This window comes from Apteryx mantelli, chromosome Z, assembly GCF_036417845.1.
Source record: "Apteryx mantelli isolate bAptMan1 chromosome Z, bAptMan1.hap1, whole genome shotgun sequence".
NCBI classification, from domain to species: Eukaryota; Metazoa; Chordata; class Aves; order Apterygiformes; family Apterygidae; genus Apteryx; species Apteryx mantelli.
Window position 1 is genome coordinate 77,625,651 of NC_090020.1, and position 20,824 is coordinate 77,646,474.

Genomic DNA, 20,824 nt, shown 5'->3' on the forward strand with positions numbered 1-20,824 from the left:
ACTATTCTTCAATAGATGGTGCTATGAGAAGGTCACTAAACTTACTGAGTTACAGTTAAGGACTACTATTTCTGGAGGGGTATTGGTTAACAGTTATTAACTTTGAAATTCAGCAGAGCACTATCAGTTTCCTGAAAAATGCTTTGGAAGACTGATTAATGAAAAGTCAGTTTGTGTTATCCACCCATTAGTCTAAGTCTATATATTTACTACAGCAGATAGCACACAAACCTGTAATCTAAAAGGTCAGTTACTGACTTTTTAGTTGCTAAATGGACAATCAGTGTAACTTATTAAAGTATTATTTACTCAGTTAAAGGTAACAATACCAATATGTTAATGCATTAATTACTGTAATATACTGTCTTGCTGTGACAGCACGTAGTATTCCATGCAGGGAGGCGTCAAACTGCAGATGACAAAAATAACTGTCTCATATAAAAACCAAACCCTTAAATTGTTAATTTGATAGGTTTGGTTTTTTTTTAAAAAAAAGTGGCTCATCTTGGGATTTGATTTTTTTCAATTTAATATAAATGCTGATCCTTGTAAGTCTCCAAACGAAAATTCTGCATTAAAAAAATCATTTAAAGTTAGCTAGTAAGCCTGAAGAGTAGAGAAGATTACAGGTGCCTGGGGGAAAGGTAAGGACCCAATGGAATAGAGAAGCCCAGCATGGGAAATTGAACTATGTTGCTCTGAATGTTTTCAGTATGCTCAAGAGTGGAAGTGTGAGTAGAATAATGCCATGTCCTCTATGCTGTATGAAATTTCAGACAGGATGTACTTGCTAATCTCCAGACTTGTGAGATACCGGGGAAAAATCTTCTGAACGCAGTTAGAAAGTCTGATTGCTAAAGTGAGTTCTTCAAAACTTTGCTGATGGTCCTAATCAGGAGGAAGCAATTGCAGCTACCTTCTGACATTGTTCTAATGTCACAGGCTGCAATTACATCCGTCTCTGAAAGTGTGGAACAGCAAATATTTGAACTCGAGACACTTGCTAGGAATTATCAAATACCTTTATTTAAATTGAGGAACTAAAGGTGAATTCTTATCACTTCCTTGAGGCAGATTAAATACCACAGGAGGAGAGAGATGGGCATTTGGTCCCATGGCAGATCACACTGAGCTAGATCATTTAGCTGGATGTTAGAGATTTGGCAGTATGTTTTCTCATGTGGGTATTTGGAGGTGTCAAAACCTTTGAGAAAGTGGAAAGAGGACCAAGGGCTTGATTATTCCTCTTGTGTTAATTTCAACAAGAAAAAAGCAAGGATCTGCTTCTAAAATGTGCAGCAGTGAATTTAATTTTATGCTTATGGACTAGTTAAACTTCTTGACCTAAGGCAACCTTGACTGAGGGAGAATCTTGGTTGCTATACTGACTGGGCAAAAAGATTTTTCATGGAAAAAGCATCAGATGGGATGAGTAATTCCCAGGATGACATGAGCCTAGGGTAACAAATGGTATTCTCCTTGGCTACAGGGCTAACCAGTTGGATGACATGCACTGACTTTTCCCCTGTTAGGGCTATTAAAAGGGACAGCTTCCTCCTAAAGCATGTCAAGGTGTTTAGAATTCCACTGCTGAGTATTCAGCCTCCCTATGTGCCATTAAAAGCCACGAGCACGTAAACTGAGTGGCAGGATGTAGTGTCAGCTGCTACCGGCTGCTCTGCAGCGCCATTAGGGAGCTCTTTTGTGTTTGTCTGCAGTAGGCGATGATGGTGGCAAACGACTGGACCGGCCTGGGAGGAGGTGAAGCCATCTCTGCTGTGATGGACCACCAGTATTGCAACACCATGTTTGGCTCCTTAATGTTTAACTGTCCCTTCAGTAATTTAGTGGTCTGATGCTTATGTGGATATTTATTTTTTCCAACATCTTCAAGACAGGAAATATTTCTTATGCATTCCCTGTGAGGAAAGAAGGGGTATATTTTTTTCATACTGTATATGGAAGAAATTGAGATACATGTCAGATCTGGCAAAGCTGACTTGAGTGGAAGTGAGTTGTCTAGATGCCAGAGGGGATTGATATTAGTCCTTGGATTAAACCTTTGCTGATCTATCAACCACAGACTTTGGTCAGCTTTCTTCATTCAGTGTTACTCCTCTTGACTCGTGTTTTGGATTAATACTCAGTAGAAAAATATAGTTCTTGCTTGCTCAGCCTCAGTTCCTGCGTGATGTTCTTTTTTTAAACAAGATGTTGCATGGGTTTAAGGAAGTAATTTTTAAATTAGACTTGATCCAAATCTGTTTAAATGGTGGTTTAAAATAGCTGTTTCTGTTCAATTCACAACAGTGTGTGTGTGTGTCTATATATATAGAGTAACATATAATATAAACACACGCACACTGATAGAAATCAAATGATCCAAAATTGACTTAAACCTAATTAAGAGTTTTCTTGGAGGTTTTTGCGTTGGTTTAACAGACTCAGTCAATCTTGGTCTTGGTGTGCCAGGCTAAATGTGCATGACTGTGCTGTTCTAGCCATCTTCTGAGTTTATTCTATGTGTGAATTTTTAAGATGATTGCTGTACAGGATTGCCTCTCTTGATGGCTGCTAGTCGGTTTGAAAAGGGATGAGGTGATTGTAGCTGCTTGAATACCATGTAGCCGTTGGCAAATCTTAAGCGTACAATGTTCTGAACCTCATAGCTTAGTAAGATCATTTTTTGTTAGTTCTTATTAATATTTAAGCACTAACAGTATGTTCAGTTAGATTAAACCAATAGCAATACTATTCTTTGCTTCCTTCAAACCCTGTTTTATCTCAGTTCCTTTTTTTAGAAAAATGCTAAAAATTGTGAAATGTTCTTGTGCGCTATTTATTCAGGTTCCCGGGATGGTTCGATGGGTCTCTGGGAAGTCACAGAGGATGTGCTGTCCAAAAGTGATGCCAGGCATAATCTCTCTCAAGTTCCTGTCTATGCCCACATAACGCACAGGGCTCTGAAGGATATTCCCAAGGAGAACACCAATCCTGACAACTGCAAAGTTCGAGCATTGGCTTTCAACAATAAGAACAAGGTCAGTAAGATAAACAAGGTGGTTGAGAGAAGTCCTAGAAGTGTCTGTATGTATTTTTTTTTTTTAAGTTATTTAAGTCAAATATACTGGAGATGCAGCCTGATTCTTTTGCATCCTTCTTGTATCAGATGGCCACGTTCGTCTATTTTTTCTGTTTCTGCCCCAAGTGAACAGAGAAGACCTAGAGGGGGAGGAAAAAAAATCAGAAGGAAGTTTTCCTGTTAGTTTGGTTTTTAGTCTTGCACCTTGTGTGTGTGTGTGTGTGTGTGTATATGAGGCTGGGATGGGGGATGTTTGCAAGAAGCTGAGGAAACACTCCTTGCAGCTCGGCTCCTGCTCTTGGTGCTTCCCCCCTTTCGTGAAGACTAACCAACATTCAGGTAGTTCCTGTTTTGATGGCTGAATTGTTGCTGGATTGCTCAGCAAGTGAGGTGACTGACAAGACAGACACCAGTACCTGCTTTGGTGTTTTGCTGGCATTTGACAAACGCTGAACGTGAACCTCCCCCAGGCTGATGTTTTGTTATTACTGGGGATGAATCCCACTGAGGGAAGTGCGAGTAGCCTTTCTTCCCCTGCTACTTTTGTTTCTGCCTTCAACGAACAGGGAATGTTTGGAGCAAAGACTGCTTTTTGAAGGAGCACAGTGCTCTTGTGGGCTTTATTTATTTTATACTATAGCTGTTAATTAATCTCCCCTTTGCAGACCTCATCTAGCTTTTTCAATAGAATAGTGCCTGGAAATAAATGATTGCCTCAGGGTAGGAACCAGCGTGGGAGCTGCTGAAGAGAATTGCCAGCTCTAGCTTGTACTGTGCAATGATTCATTATTTGATTGTTTGTGTAACAAGATTTATATTTTTTTAAGTTATTATTTGGTTATTTACTGTTTCATTGACTCTTATTTTACCTGGCACCTTTGTGCTATATTGCATTTTATCAATCAAAATCAATATAAAGTGAAAACTTGTCTTGATAAGCATGTACAGGGTTATGGATGAGTTCAGCCTAGAATATGCAGCCTGCCTCGTAGAGTCGAGTTTGTAAGGACATGTATCATACAGAAGCTAACTCCTTTTTTTTTTTTTTTTTTTAATAGGAGCTGGGAGCTGTGTCCCTAGATGGATATTTTCATCTTTGGAAAGCAGAACACACGCTATCAAAGGTACTTTTCTGCTTGGTGTGAAATTTCCACAATGGTCTAGCAATTAAGGCTGTTCTCTACTTTTCATCTCCTTCAAATGCTTGAAGAATGTACAGCAGCGTCTGTAAAATACTTAAAAGCTTAATGTTAAAGTGTCCTAAAAACTAAACTTCACTCCCTTATTTTGGAGGATGGGAGGTGCTCTTAGCTTTTTCGAGTCCTGGATGAGCTGGAGTTCACTGCTTTGTAGAGTATGATGAACACTTGATTAGCTGTGTTCATAAAGGAAGTTGCACTGGTTTAACTTCAAGTGTAACTGCAAATTAAAACCAGCCATACCTATGCAAGTGTATGAGATAAACTATTTCAGCTGGGAGCACATCTTTCTAAGCTGTTATTCCTTGAAATAACTTTCCTGAACATAGCTTACAGGTTTATTTTATTAACCTTTCTCTTTTTTCTTAATAGATTGATTTTTTTTTTTCCTATGTTTCCAGTTACTTTCCACAAAGTTGCCATACTGCAGGGAGAATGTGTGTTTGGCTTATGGTCAGGAGTGGTCGGTGTATGCAGTAGGATCACAGGCACACGTCTCCTTCCTGGATCCAAGGCAGCCTTCTCACAATGTTAAATCCGTCTGTTCCAAAGAACGAGGCAGTGGTAAGGAACTTTTCAAATAGTGCTTCAAATGGTTTGCTTGCAGAAGTAGCACTTAAGGCTACAGTAAGACAAACTGCTAATAAATAGGAAGACTTTTTCATGTGACAGTAAAATATCAGTAGTATGTGTAGATTTCACTTTTTTACACCAATATTACTTCAATCAAACTAAGAGCATCTCTGAAATCAGGTGATAGACAATATTAGCGCTCTCTTCATGCCCAGTTAAATTGTAAACCATCCAAATAGTACTGAACTTCTAAATGTGTACATTCTACTTCCATGCTTTTTAAGTCTGTTACTAATACTTCATCTGAAAGTAAATCTGGTGTTTGCACTACTATTAATATTGTCTGTTCTTGCACTTTTCTCTGGGAATGGAGCTCTGCTATCATATTGGGAGTCTATGCTATGACTGAATGCTTTCTTTGTAATTTTAAAGCCATGAATGTGACTTTCAGTATTCAATGTATATTTGCCTCAAATATGTAAGAGTTCACTCTTAAATTCACTGCAGATTTGAGTGCTCTGTTTTCCTTTTCTGATGTGGATGTACTCTGTGCACTTGAACCTTACACCAGGGCTTTGTGTGAGGGCTCGCAGGGTGGATGGTCCCACATGCTTCTCCCCATGCCTTTTATTTTGAAGCATGAGAAGGCACTGTGGTGTGATCTGCTACTTATTCCATGCTGATCCATGACTAATAAGTTGCAGTCCTTGTTTAGCTAGGCTCTGAGCACCCATCTCTTTTTCATCAGGCAATTTATCAAAATGGAATGCATGTAGGCAAGTATTAGGAAAGTTTTATTTATAAGGTTACTGGCGTTTGAGCAGTGCTGTCTAGATGTATGTCAGGGTCTGTTTCTTTCATCTATGGGAGGATTTTCTATAATGTGAGAATTGGTGCTTCACAAACTTATGCTGTCACTTAAACAGCTTACCAGCAACAGTCTTTGTCCTGAACCACTGTCAGTGAGGGTACTGTGGAGCCTGTTACTCTTTGCTATCATAGGGAAGTACCACCATGAGACTCGCCTGTTGCCCAGTGGCTAATTCTATCTCGAGTATGTGATCATTTGTGTTGGAAACTATATATGCATAGGTGGTACCTCTAGGACACCAGTTCACATCTGGAGAAAGCCACTATTCTGTACAGTCAGTGTTCTGCATAGTAGGTAGATCTTCAAACACGCATTTTTGGTGCTGTGGTGCAGGCACTTAAGTAATATTACTTCCCAAAATGTTGAGTGTTTCCACTTCTTTGATCCCCTTGGGACTTGCAGTGCAGCACCTCTAGAAAGTAGGCGGTTGATTCTTGGACTAAATCTGGGTTGACTTTTAAGTGCTCTGAATTGTTACCTATGGGCTTTCTTCTTCCAAATGCACCTGCTGAATGTGGGAAGTCAATGTTATCTTCAGATCATTAATGTCATTATACACAAAAGCAGGCCAGAGAAAGGTGGTAATTTATTAAGACTTGAATTGGGGCTGGTATTTCCCCCCTGTAACCCCAGCTGCTCTATGCAATATAAAAAGGCAGTTAATGCATTTCAGTGTCTCTCGTAAGTGTTGCTTTCTCTAGCAACTGTAGGTGAAAATGCAGGGCTCTGAACTCTAGATCTTGATCTGCAGCAGCACTTGCTTTCTCTTTGGCTGACATACAGTGCGTTGTTTTGTATTCTTTCATACTTCAGCGATGACTTTATAGCCTGAAGGCAGCAGTGTTACATAGTGGATAAAGCATGTGCAGTGCAGACTAACTCCTGTCTTTGGACAGAATGCATTACTGCATCTTCACTTCCTTCTGGGAAATGTATGGCCCCCTGGTCCCTCAAGAGTGAGACTCCATTTGCTACCTCAAATATTCCAGGCCCCACATAGTACAGTGCTGGGTATGTTGGAGGGATTAATTTGATCAGCTGTAGGCGCAGGTTGTGCTTTTAGTTTGATGTGAATGATTAATCCTAAATGCTTCAGCCCTTTAAGGAACCAATTTGAAGTGTTGTTCTTGAAAGCATACTCTAAATATCCTCTTAGTGGTGGGTATATCACTGATTCCTTCAGTTAAGTTTTTGATTAGAAAAAGATCCACAGTCTTTAAAAAGCTATAAAATGCAGAAATAGAATTGAGAAAAATCTTCCATTTGCATTCATCCTCCACCTGTTTCTGTTAAGCAAGTGTTCTGCTGGGCTGCTTCTCAAGAGCACTTTGCTACCAAGCTTTGACTTTTTCCTTTCATTCAAGTGACTGGTCTCACTGACTGCACCTGCTTAAAGCCTTCTGAAAGCATTTGCCTGCCAGAGCTGGGCCCTTGTAATGGGAAAAGAGATGTCTCTCTGACTTTCGGATACGTTTGCAGTTCTGTGAATGAAATAGAAAGTTCTTAAACAAATCTGGTGAATATAATTCAGCAGGTGCGAGACTTGCACAGTGTTGTCCCACCCATTAAGCTAGCTTTCAGTGAAGACCTACCTTGCATCTGAAGCACAGCAGTGTGGCCTTGTCTGATCTGAGTGTGTGTCACAGATGCACATGACTGTGGATATAGCATCAGGTTGTGGAGGTGGAAGGAGAAGTATGTGTTTCTAGTTAGGACTGTCTGAAGAGGGTGGGATGCTCCCTGGCACTGCATCCATGCCTTTTGGATGTCCACAGTCACATGCCCTGCCAAATATATTCCAGTATCTGACAGTTTTTGTGACTTTTAATCCCACTTGGTTGGTAGAGTGATGGCAGTTGGCATTTGGATTTAGCTGGCATAGTAATTCACTTTTTCCCCTCCTGTTTGGATGCTTATTTTGTCTTTGTTTCAGTGGATTTTTAGTCTGTCTTAAAGTAACACCAGTGTTGATAACCTTGCATCATGTTGTGTGGGCACCAGAAACCAGAGAAGTGGTGGGGTTTAATCTGTGTAAAAGAGCAGTTTGTTAGAGTGTATGCTCAGAACAAACATTTTGCACAGTAAATAGTGAAGTGACAGGACCTTTAGCAAATCACAGATTCCTACATGCAGAATCCCCTTGAGACTATTTTAGAGGGATCCTTGATTAGTTGAGGATTCATATTTAGATTTTGTGAAAGCAAAATGTACTCCTTTTACTAACTCTAATATTGTAACTGCTAGAATGTGCTAGAGTTTTACTTGGACTGGAACCTTGCTGTGGTTTCCCATATGCTGGTGAAATGTGGTATTGCTTTGGTACCTGGTCTGTTTCCATTGCTAGGTGATCTGCTAAGAAGGACAAAATGTACGCACTGCAAAAATGTAAGGTGCACTTGCGTGAGAATATTTGAGTTGTGATAGCTTCAAAGTTATGTAAGAGTTCGACCTATCTGAGCAGGAAAGGGACTAGTGATTGTGGCGGTTATGCTTGCATGCAGTTATCCTGGCTGCTGCTGGTCAGCAAAATGCACTTGGTATAAGCTGGGACAGTAATTTTGCTCACGTGGTCATTTACCACAGCTTGGCAGCTATCTAGATAGGGTGGGGGTTCATGGGGTGAAACCAGTAAGAAATTCTTTCCTCTGTGTGTTACCATGTACTTTCTCATGGTGTGTTCACTTAGAGCCTCTTCTCATAGGCACAACAAAGCTTTTCTTGATCCTAAACTGCTTGTGATCTTTGATTATCTGGCAGAGCTGGGGCCTTCTGAGAACGAAGCTTCTTGCTATGAACCATCAGTGTAGCTGATGGCCTCAGAGGAGAAGGGAAGTAGTGTAAATATAATTGGACCTGCTGTTTCGGTGGCATAAATGGGATTTACCTGCACTGCTTCACAGTGATGGGGAAACTATGTGCTGCAGGGAATAGCAGAGGTAGTTTCGCTTAAAGAAAAAAATATTAGACATCAAGCAGCAATGCTGCAGAGCCGGAGTATGCATCTTCCTTACTGGATTATATGTCCTTTCTTTGCAACAGGTATTCGATCAGTGAGCTTCTATGAGCACATCATCACGGTGGGAACAGGGCAAGGTTCCTTGTTGTTTTATGATATCAGAGCCCAGAGGTTCCTGGATGAAAAGCCTCCGCGCGCCTGCTACGGCCAGAAGCAGAAACTAGGTGGAAGTGAAATTCTCAAGTTGACTACTGGGAAAGGTTGGCTGGTGAGTAGCTTGGACTGTAGGAGTCCTTTTATGTAAGAGTGCTACCAGGCTTGAGCACCAGTTCATTTTACAGTAATGGGAACTGTTGTATGAAATGAGTCCCAGTAAAACAATCATGTGGCTGATAACTGTAATGAGGAAAAGTAAGAACTTTTGCAGAAATGTTTTCTACAAAAGCTGTGTGCAAGGGTATTGAATGTGAGCATAAGGCATGAAGACTGCTTTTCTCATAGACTGATTTATAAATGGACTAAATATTATCCTTATACTTTCTGAATGTAATCTGACTTCTAGTTTTCAATATCTCATATACAAAATACATTATCTTTTCTCAAAAAGAGGTGCTAATCTAACATGGTCCTCAAGGTAAAGGAGATAATTGTGTACAGTTTTAGAAATTATAGCTTCTTGAAATAGTGCTGTGGCACACACTTGAGTCCTGTATGTTGTTATAAAGCAGTTAGTGGCTTTGTCTGACTTATCTCCATTTTCTTTTCTGTCATTGTGATGTAACTTAAAACTAATGAAACTTGATACCTTTTCCCTTCCCCCACCCTGGCCAAAAAAAATTGGTGGCTTAAACTTGCTCAGAAAAAGCTTCAGGAAGTGTCTCATATCTTCTAGGTCAAACTGATCTGTCTGAAGCTTCAGGGTATATTCCACAAATATTAATAGAGAACATCCCTTTTTAGGCTTTGGAAAGTATTTTCCAAAGTATCTATCTATCTAGATACTTTGGAAAGTATCAATCCAAAACGAATTTTTTGGTTTTGTTTGGGCTTTGTGGCAACAATAACGATCTGAACTTTCCTTTAACAGAATCATGATGAAACCTGGAGGAATTATTTTTCTGACATTAATTTCTTCCCAAATGCTGTTTACACCCACTGCTACGACTCGTCTGGAACGAAACTCTTTGTGGCAGGAGGCCCCCTTCCATCAGGACTTCATGGGAATTATGCTGGTCTCTGGAGCTAATAACTCTTTACAAAAGCTGATCTTTACACAGATTTCCACTTTTCCTTTTTTTAACAAAGAAATTGTGTGATGCCATTGATTTCTGATTTAAATGCAAGTTATTTTTTGGCAGAGTTTTCTGTTGGTCTCCAACAGTTTTGTACATCTTTTTGAACCAGTTTTTTGCTTTAACCTCCTTGATCCTTTATATGAAGGGTTTTTGAAATCCCTTTTTATTGTATTTACTCCAAATGACTCTTCCCCCACATTTAGGCTATCTTGGCCATATGACCCCTCCCCTACTTTGCCGTGAGGTAGGATTCCTTTCTTATCGAGTGGTTGCTCCTGGGCTTTCTGTGAAAGTCTAGGGGCTGTGTGTGTGCAGGTACTTTGTCAGTTACATTACCTGGAGTGAGGACTACTTGTAATTAAAAAAAAATATTAAAAATATTTATAAGAGATAAGCTACTACTTTATCTGCAGAGCCTGGCCCAGGCCTGAGTTGATCTTATTTTTTAAAAGTACAAGTCTAATGACACTGTTTATATGTAGAGGAATACAGTAAATTTCAGCTGTACTCATTGGAGCCCAGGGACGGATTCCCCAGGGGTATTGCCCATCAAGCCCAAACTGCAGGAGTGTATCTCAGCAGTGTATTTGTATTTGAATTGTAGTTTTCAGCAGTGCCAGGAGCAAAACTTCATCTTTTTGTTCTCTGCCTATCCCAGGTATCAGCTTGCACAACTGGAGTTTCAGAGTAGGTTGTTCTGCAGCATGGCAACATCGCATCAAAACTGAGGGTTGAGGCTTACAGGGGTGCGATGAGGGAATGGAGGCTAGGGACACGAGTTGTCTTGTCAGTAAATGAATTAAAGCTAACTATTTTCCAGATGAGCTAAGGCTCCCGAGTACACTGCTGTGGCAGCTCATGGGTTCCTGATAGCCTGTCTAAAACCCAGGATCTTTTTTGTACCAGGCTGAGGAAGCTTTCTCAACCCCACTTTAGCTCTTGTTAGTTGTTTGGAGAGTTGTTAGCCAGTACCTTTAACAAACCGATGAAAAAAATAAATTGTTCTTTTCCCTAAGGCTGAAAAGTGTATCTCAGACTTTCCAGTGCAGGCTGGAAGCTTACTTGTCCTTAGCTCATGTTTGCATTAGCATCTGTTGTCATCCTGCTTGCTAGAGGAGATATTCAGCCTTTCCCCAGGGTCCCCTGCCTTCGTTCTGCATTCAAACTCCCTTGAATTTCACCTGGGATTGTGGCTGGGGAGAATAGGTGTGTGCACTCCTGGAAGAGGAGGAGGTTGATATCCAATACTCAGCTAAAACACAGGGCTCCAGGGTGCTCTTCCTGGTCCTCTAGCAGGCACTGGGAACTTTGGGCTTCTTACTGATGCTTCCATCCTCTGCTGGGATGAATGCCATCCTCCTGTCCCCATCACTGGCGGAGCAGAGAACATACCTATACCTTGGCTGCTTTCATGCCAAATGGGCAGTTTGCTGAAGCTGAGAAGAAAGACAAGGTGGGGAGACATGCTCTGTTCTCCTGTCGCAGCTGGAGAGTACAGCCACCATGGTAGAGTAGCACGAGTCCCTTAAGCGGTTTCTGCCAGACTTACTGGAGCTAGTCTGCCCGTGTCCTTAAAGGCCCTCTTGTCTTTGTACTCAGTGTCTCCATCAATAATGCCAAGCAGTGAGGCTCTGGCTTCTTTTCTAGTTGGTAGTGAAATTGAGACTTGGATGAAAATCCTGTAAGGAATGCAGTTCTCTCCCATCTGGGTGGAAGTCAGGGCAAGCGAGGAGATGTGCACCTGTTCCAGAAATATAATTTGCTTAAACTGAGTCCTGACACAGGTGCTTGACAAAGATATTTGCTGCGTTTCATAATTCTACTTCCCTTGTGGGCTGGCTGCTTGAACTGAATCGGTTCACAGCACTGTGTGCTTGGCTATTCAGGTTTTCCTCAGAAAAGCGGCCATTACACCATAGTAAGTAGTGAATGAGCTCTCCCAAATTCTATTTTATTTAGAGTGGTTCATTGATTTTAAATAATATTGTAGTGTCATTTATGTTGTTCGGTGATGGCAATGTATTGCTTTGGTTATTTTAGAGGTTTTGAAGAGAGGAAATATGCAGAGAAAAAACAAATTTTGAAGTATGGCAGGATGTGTTTTTCTGGGATTACTCTGTCAGCTGCTGTATAAGATCACTCCTGTTGCAGGAAACATTCTGCTCAGCTCTTTTATCTAGGCTTGATTTGAGTGTGAGGGTGGGGTGGGTTTTTTTTTGGTTTTGGGGTTTTTCTGAGTAAGTGGACACTTGAGTCTACTTCAGCTTCCTTCAGTTCTTCAGAAACAACAGTTAATAGTTAGGCACTTAGTGTCACTGGTGTCAAAGGAAACTCCTGGTCTGGAAATCCTAGCCCTGATGTTGATCTGTTAAATTGATATTTCTGGTCTGGGCAAGGGGGCAAAGAGGAGTGTTCATATGGCCTGAGCTTCGGCGCCCAAATTTGGAGACTGATCATCTTAGTCAGCTGAGCCTTTAGTTTCCTGCAGAGGACAGCTCAGCACCTCTGGAAAGTATCTCTCTGACTGTGATATTGATCTCCCCAAGGTACCTTAATTTGTGGTCCTAAAGCCTGATGGTTTGAGTGCTCTTTTCCTGCTTTTTTTTCCCCCCTTTTTCTGCATAGGAACCTTAGGACAATTCTCAGAAGAATTGGGACAATGTTGTAAAATCCCTTTGAGTTTCACAGGCTTCTGTGTATTCTGCTTTCAGAATGTTCCCCCCCACTTCCCCAAATAACTTCTCACATGGAGGGAGCCATCCTCGTTGCATTGTAGGAAAGCCTAAAAAACTAGAAACAAACTAGATAGTGCTGTCAAGCAGGCAAATGAATCTGAGGCAGAGAGAACTTCACTTCCAGTCTGTTTCAGTGGTTTTAAATGCTTGTAACAATACAGATGTTATGTTTCAGAATATTTTGTGTTGGGTGTCCTTTTAAGGTAGACACATGAGCCCTTCAGGCTGAAGTCATATGTCATTTTCAATCCATTCACTGGTAGAAACTGAGGCAGAGAAAGGAGATATGCCAGCTATCCAAGTGCAAGTTATAGGAGAAATGGAAGAAGAACACAGACTTTCTCACTTGATGCAACTGTGACCTACTGATTTAGGTGTCAGAACTGAAATCTAGGGTCATGGTGAGAAAGGCAGAGGTTTCCAAATGAAGTATGGAAGAAGTGGTACAGCAAGGAGTCTCTGAGCTCAGCATGGAGGTGAGTAGGTGGGCATACCTCATCATTCAGGTGGCAGTTACACCCCTGTGATGGGTGGATTTAGCCTGACTACACTTCAGTAGCTTAAACAGCTCACTGTGCTGTGCTGAGACCCAGTGGGGTTTGAATTTTCAGACTGTCTTCACTTTTACAGTGTTTCTTAATGATTTCTCTCCCTCAGTCTTTCCTTTCCTCCTTGAATGATCTGTTTGTGGTGCCTCTTCCCTTCCAAATCATCCCAGTCTTTATTGCAGCAATATTGTACTTGCCGGGGTGACCTCTGTCAAACAAATGGGCCTGCTGGCATTTTGACAAGCCATGTTTGAGACCTTCAGTTTACTTTGTTTTTAAACTAGGTAGACCTTTGAGGCTGGCTAAAGCTAGAATTGGGCAGTTGCCATTTTGCATGCTAGCTGACTGATGGGATTGAAGGGGGAGGGAAACCTTTAATCGCAATAGAAGACTCTCAGACTTTTTTTTCTTGCTATTCGACTTTTCAGTAATGCAGGATCTTAGGTGCTGCAGTTGAGTGTAGCAAGCAGTTAATTTTTACCACTCAGTTGTTTTCACTAGACTATCATATTAATTTGGGGTATTTTTGGTATATCTGGGTATTACACTTTCAATATTCATAATCACATGCAATCAAGCTAGTAACTTAGTTATGGGTTCAGTGTACCCAGCTCATGAGTAACTGGGTAGCAGCCCCTCAATGGCTGTCAGGTATTATGTGATGGACATTCCTGAGGAAGTAAAAACTGCTTTGTCATGTTAGCCTGAGCATAGCAATGAGGGTTATTTGCACCCTCTTTCACTAAACACCTTATTCCTAGTAATTCCTCCAGCCTTTCTCCTTGTACAGTAATGTCAGCCAAGGAGAATTGCTGCTGCTCTCCCCAGGTGCTTTCTGGGATTATTTTAAGGAAGTGAGTGAACTGCAGTCCGTTTCTGTTTGGTTCCCTCATCAGTCTGCTGGTGTTAATCCAAGGTGAATAAATTATGCAAGAATAGTAAATAGGTGTTTGTTCCTAGTTTCAATTGTTCTTTTTCCACATGGATCCATTTGAAGGCACATTGCAGGAGCGCCCGGTGATCTTACTGGATTTAGTCTGTCCACAAAGGTTCTGTTTACATTGTGGGTGAAACTTGTGACTGACTTAATGAGGGAGACCCCTGAACTTCATTATGGGGAAATGTTTGCCACCTCTTGAAATCTTGGGCAGTGTTTGTATCTTAAGGATTAAGAAATTCATGTATCAGTTACTTTTCTCTAAAACTTCATCCTCCTCTGTCATCTGAGCACTTGCTTTATACAAAGCTCGTAGCTGCAGAGACTAAGATTAAAGTTATGATCCAGCTATGTCAACTGGTGGAGTTTGTCTTAATTTCTGTCCCTCAGCTGAGAAGCACTAGCTGACCTTGTTATTGAATGTCCCTCACTTGGTGCAAATGTGAAATAAAGCAGGTTTGGTTAGACTGTGGAAGCACCAATATATTTGTTTGCAAGAAACCAAGAACAGATGGGCTGTCAGTCACTGTATCTCAGCGAAGAAGCAGCATCTTTCAGCAGCCAGGTGAGAACTCTGAGATGTATTTGTAGTAGTCTGGGACCATTATTTTCCTTTAAACCCATTTTTCCATGGTGTCTGAGGCACTCTTGATTAGCTTATGCTGCAAACACTACTGTGACTAAATTACTGAACTTGAGTAGAGCTAATACGCAGGAAGGCTGCTGAAGAGCTATGTGAAATGCAGACCGGAGTTGATACTCTGCCTCGCCCATGCTGAACCCTGGACTGCTCTGCTAGCCATGCACAAACTCTCTAGTTTCAAGCCAGGTGAAAATACACCTGTGTACTGTTGGCCATCCTGCAGCCACAGCCCATGGTGTGACCTCAACTCAAAGTGCAATTGTCTGAGTGTTGCACAGTCTTCAGTAACTTATTTTTAAGTCTCTGAAGAACAGACACCAAGAATTTGTCCATTCTCTAGATTGGGGGGGAGGGATGGGGAGGGACAATACAGCTACATCTTGTTTGAAGAGTTCTCCTGCATGTGGTCTCCCTTGGCTTTGCAAGCGGGCACTTCAGTGGGAAGGATAGGCAAGAGGGTACAAGAAAAGAGATGAAGGCCCAATAAAAGGGTTTGGTATTCCTCTCGTGACACCTGAGGAGTTGGTGCAGAGCGGATGCCTCATCATTGCTCAGGAGGTACTTTGTAAAAGGGCCGAATCTGAAATATATTTTCAGAGAGACCAAGTAGATGTCCCATTTATTCTTGTTTTCCCATGTGTAATTTTCAAGGATTTAAATTAGGAAGCATCCTCCTCTTTGCAATGCTGGGTTTCTTTATCAAAACCATCTGGTACTTAGCTAATTAAAAGAATGCTCTTGACAGAAAGGAATCTTCCCACTTAAAAATGGAGTGCCATTTTCTAATAGCCTCTCCCTCTAGTATTGTGCTGGGACTGGTCTGGTCTAAGGAAGTGCACATAGATCTAAAACAGAGTGCCAGGGTTGGTGGAGTTGGGAAAGTCTGGGCTGCCTGACCGCTTCTGGATCTCCCCCAAAGAAATGGTAAAACACTTGATTATATACAAATTCTGGTCATTGAATTAAAACCAAAAGAGGGATGTATAATACACTTGAAGCAGTGTGGTATGTCTTTACAGCCCTAGGTGTTGTTTGTTTTTTGGGTGTTTGTTTTTAACCCCTCCACCCCAAACAAAAATCGTGAAGTCAATGCTTTGTTTTCTTAGGAACTGCTTTTTTAGATTCCCTTATTAACAGGGAAAATTCAGGTGCTGAATCTTACATCTCATTAAACTTGTACTTTTTATTTGCCCACTCACCTGGTTTCCTTTCCCTTTCAAGGCCTCCCACAGTCTCAGGGTATATAAATCACTATGACTCATCCAAATAATAACAAAATGGACCAACCAGAGGTTAATGTGCCTTTCTCTTATGGTACCTTGATCTTTGTAAAGTTATCTCACAAACTCATCACTGTCTTAGGGCTGGGTACATGCATTGTCTTTTTCTAAGATGTATGTGTTGAAGTTGCAACAGGTTTGTACTGTTAATCGTGATTCATTTGCTTTAGGATGTGGTGTAGACACAAATCAAATGCACTGGTTTGTCTTGGGATCAATCTTTTCCTGTGACATCTGTCAGTGCATGCCTGTATGTTAATGTGTACACAAATGCTGGATCTTCCCCATTGCCTATGATGTACTTGTATATGATGCACAAACTACACAAGGCGTTTTAAAATGTGCGGTGATCACAACTTGTTGCCTGAGGGTAGGATGTCCTACAGTGAACTGTTTTTTGTCTTGTTTTTTCCAAATATATTTAAAGATCCAAAGCCTTGGGGAAAAAAAAATCAGGACTTGCTGACACTTGCTGGCTTTTGTTCTGAATCCAAGGTCTGATGTTTGTTAACAACTCCTGCAATTCCCCCCATCTAACAGAGCCTTTCTCAGCTTGCTATTTCTGTCATGAGCTGTGTCAGAAACAGCACTGGATCCTGAACTATCATAGAAGCTGTCAAGTGAAGTAGTAACAGCTCTCTTCAAATGTAGTGCACATGTTTTGAAATGTAAGGCAAAACTGTTTAAAACTATTGATGCAGTTTGCAAATGAAGCTGTGGGAAATTGCAGATAGTATGAAAAACTAACTAACCTGTCTGCATGTATAGCTCAAGTGTTCAGGATTATCTTGTAAATTGTTTTTCCTCTCTGAAAAGTGACTTTTTAAAAAAGACAAAGGCATTATATGCTTGGCTTTGTTTCTGAATTTGCAAAAGACATCTTTTGTTCTTGCAAACTCAAACTGAAATCTGGAATTTGGGCCAGGTTTCTGCCTCTTTTGCTGTTAGCAGAGGATGGTGTGATTGCTACAAGATGGCCCTTCCCACTTCTAAGCTTAATCTGATCATGAGAGCGTGGAAACAGGAACATTTCAATTGTGGCCTTAAATGGGTATGCATATACATAACTGAAATTAGGTACAGAACTCTTCTGATCCACGAGGTTACTTTTGTCTTAGAATCAACACAATTAGTCATCAATGTATTGGCATTAATCACTGGTTGAGGAGCTCTAGTGTATGTGTATTTCCTGTTCTAACTGTATCTTCTCTGTGTACCCCACTGCAGATTTAATCTGAAGTTCTTTTTTTAGTTTCTGCTAACTTTGTTTCTTAAAATTCAGTCAAGTCCCATCTTTATACGCAGTCACTTTTCAGAGTAGAACAGATTGGTTTCGCCTTATTTTGTAATCTTCAGCACTTTCTTCTTTCCCATTTACCTTTCCCTAGTTTACCTTTAATAATCAATTCAAAGCTGTTTGCCTAGTCTGAAAGATATCAAGTCATAATAAAAAGAAAATGTGGCCCACCGTAGAAAGATTACTTTGTTCTTTTCCCATAAACAGTTACTGTCTGGCTGAATCAAAAGTGGTGACTCCCACTCCTGCAAAATCTGCAGAAACTGCAATTCTTTTGCATCCATATTGTACAGTTGATGTCAGCAGGTGCAGAAGTGGAGGTGCCCTGCTTCTGCATCTAGTGTTTGTTAAACTCATCTGTGGTGCTCTAGTCAAGAGAATTGTACTCTTGGCTCTTTCTTCAAGGTCATAACTGAAGACTGATATAGGGGCAAAAAGCAAAAGGCTCATCACTGACTTTCTGCTGACTCTCGATCCCATTTGAAGGCTTTCTTCACAGATTTTTTTCTTGCAAAATTGATGCGTTATGAGAAAACTGTACTACTAATCATAGCTAAACTCTGACCCTGTGCTTAAATGGCCAAAGTTACCGTAATTGGCTTTGGCCAGTGGTAATACCAAAAGCTGGCTGCGTTCAGAGATGAGCTGGTATTTGAATGTTTGAGCAATGGAAGCCTTGAGGTTTTGCTCCATCATGCCTTATGCTTATGTATATGACTGCAGATTAGTTACTTCTAGAGTGTTTCAATGGAAACTGCTGGTCATCCATCTTCAGATGAGGTGTGAAGATGGCATGGGGAAGAACCAGTCTCTTCAGTGGTCATAGTCACTCACTCTCCCCCTTGTCACTCAAGGTTCCCAATGCACTTGTCTCTTGTCTTTCTTTTCATGATTGACTAAGAGTACTGTGCTTTACTGCTGCCACCAGCCACCTCCACGAGCTTCCTGCTGGGATGATGGAATGAAAGGGCCTTGTCTGCAGCTCCCTCCACCTGGCTGTTTATTGAATTAGCACTGGCTATGTGTGTTGGGTTGTAAATGCCACCTGGGATTTACTACTTCAGCTGGCCACTCTCCAGGCAGCGCTCTCAATGCTGGTGATAGTGGGACCATTGCTAAAATGTCTGGATTAAAAAAAGACTTCTGACAGGCTCTGTCACTCTTGTTCAAATGCTTTGTCTCCATTCTCAGCCTCTTGTCCTGGCCTCACTCCCTCCTGGCCACCCTCCACCCCGCTGGACTCGAGCAGGTTCCCTGTTCTCTCTTGACTTACTACTTTAGATACCAGTTCTGCAAAACCTGGAGGCACATGTTTAAGCTGCATTTTATGAGACTTCTGCACCCATTTAAGCAGTAACTTGAATTGGGGCCTTGCTTACAGGCTCCCTATTTATTTTACCCAGCTCTGGATATCTCTGAACTGGTATCCTCCTTTCAGTCCGAAGAGCTTTGCTCCAAACTCATTCCTGCTCCATGGAGGAGTTAGTTCCTGCACTGCTGGCTATTTCAATTAGGTTGTTCTTATTTTCCCCTTATTTATTCTGGGGTTCACTGCATATGTACAAAATGCTGTTGATTTTTTTTTTCCTCAACTTTCTCCTGAACGTGGTATAGGGGTCCACCCTGTGAGGCATCAGAACTATTTGTCCACTTCCAGGGTGCACAGAAGTAAGGATCTCTTACATGAACAAGCTTTAGGGAGGAAAAGCAGCTGCATACACAGAATTGGAAAGGTATCTCTGGGTAGAGTAGGTAAGGGAGCAGTTTAAGATTTTTAAATAGAAGAACAGAGTAACTGAGTTTTGGGGTTTTTTAAATTGCTTTAACTGGAGGTTTGTCTGTGTTCTAATCAACAGAAAGTTGCAATGTATACTGAGGTTTTTGTTGTTCAATACAAAATGTGCCTCTCAACTATAATGCAAAAGTCGGTCTCTGTCTCATTTTGTTTGCAATGCAAGAAGTTCAACTGAAGACTGATTTAATTCTTGTTTCTTGCTCTTAAGTGTTAACATCCACAGAACAGTCCTTGCTGGTCTTTCCCAAGCACCATACAACACTATCTCCCTATTTCACAGCGAAAAAGGGATTGCATTGAGCACTGGAACCTGCTGAACTTCCTCGGTTTGAGAGACACTGGAGAGAAGAGTTCAGGTTCCATGTGTTTTAAATATAACTTTAAAGCAATGCAGCTACTCTGTCAGATCAGCACCATTTTCTACCTTTCCCTCCATTTAGATGGGAATATAAAAGTAAACCCAGCAATATGTGATCCAGTTGATGTGCTTGCAGGTGGAACATGGGGTTTTTGAAACTTGAGGACTGAGAATTTCTCTTGCATGGAATAACTCAGTGTGGGTACAAAAGTTTGGATCTGTGATTACAGCTCTTCTGTCAGCTTGCTAATGCAAGCAAGTACTTCGAACTCTTCTGAAGACTGCAGTAGAAGAGCTGTCAAGGTGTAGGCTGGAACTTATCATTTTAGGTCATCTGTGTGTTGCTTGACTACATGGACAATGTATCAGTGATTTTTACAGATTGATATCCATGTGTCAGTCACAAATAACTCTTAATTTGCTGTTTGCGGTGAAACTGTTAATAGATACATTTCCAGATCAAATTAAGAGCCTAATTTTCCATCTTGCATTAACCGGGTTACTGTGTTCACATGCCAGAAAGATATTGCTCTTTGAAAAAGCATGTTAGTGTGTGTGGCAATGACCCACGCACTTTTTAAATACCTAGATCTTGTACATTCTCACCTGAGTATTGTTAACCATGCTGTAGTCTGACAAATGGATCTTTTACTACTGCCCTGTTATATAGAATAATTGTAATTAACTGCAGTTTGTTTTTCCACTACTTGAAGTTGTGTGATCTGAAAATTGGTGAACAAAAAGTATTTGTGCATCTTACTATGGGTATCTCTAAATAAAATGTATTTGTATAGTGTTTTGGCTGATGATTTTCTTTACTTGCTAATCCTCCTGTTGCTAGTAAATCTGGGGCAGGCTGAGAGCAAGTAGCCTTGAGTTTCTCCCTTTAACAGTTTGGCCTTTGTGCTTACATGACTGATTCAAAGGAAATAAAATGAACTCTGTGTGTGTGTGGTTTTTTTTTTTTTAATCAGTGATTGGACTGATATCCCAAGAGCAAGTTCTCAGCTTGTTCCTGTTTTTTCCTAGCTAAAATACCAGTTCTGTTCACTGTACAGCTGCAGTAACACTCCTTGGCTTCCATAGGAGATGTATCTAATGGCAGTCGGGACTGTTTTGCTCTTCAGAATGTCTTTGGTAAAGATCTCAAAGTATCTCTTGCCTGTTCTGAGGTAAGAGTTTCTTTTTGGCCACTTGTATTTTGTTCTTACAAAAATACTCTTAGGTGTTGGACAGTACAGAATGCATGTATAGG

General features: G+C 41.0%; 1 protein-coding gene across 2 annotated transcripts in view; it reads left to right on the top strand.

The window, feature by feature from the left end:
- DCAF12 (DDB1 and CUL4 associated factor 12) overlaps positions 1-20,365 on the top strand; it is a 33,689-nt gene extending 13,324 nt beyond the window's left edge. For both annotated transcript variants that reach the window (XM_013953769.2, XM_067316588.1), the window contains exons 5-9: positions 2,848-3,041; positions 4,141-4,206; positions 4,683-4,845; positions 8,765-8,949; positions 9,769-20,365. In XM_013953769.2, coding sequence (XP_013809223.1) covers positions 2,848-3,041; positions 4,141-4,206; positions 4,683-4,845; positions 8,765-8,949; positions 9,769-9,927 — 767 coding nt within the window. In that variant the 3' untranslated portion in view covers positions 9,928-20,365. The remainder of the gene's footprint in view (positions 1-2,847; positions 3,042-4,140; positions 4,207-4,682; positions 4,846-8,764; positions 8,950-9,768) is intronic.
- The last annotated feature ends 459 nt before the right edge of the window (positions 20,366-20,824 follow it).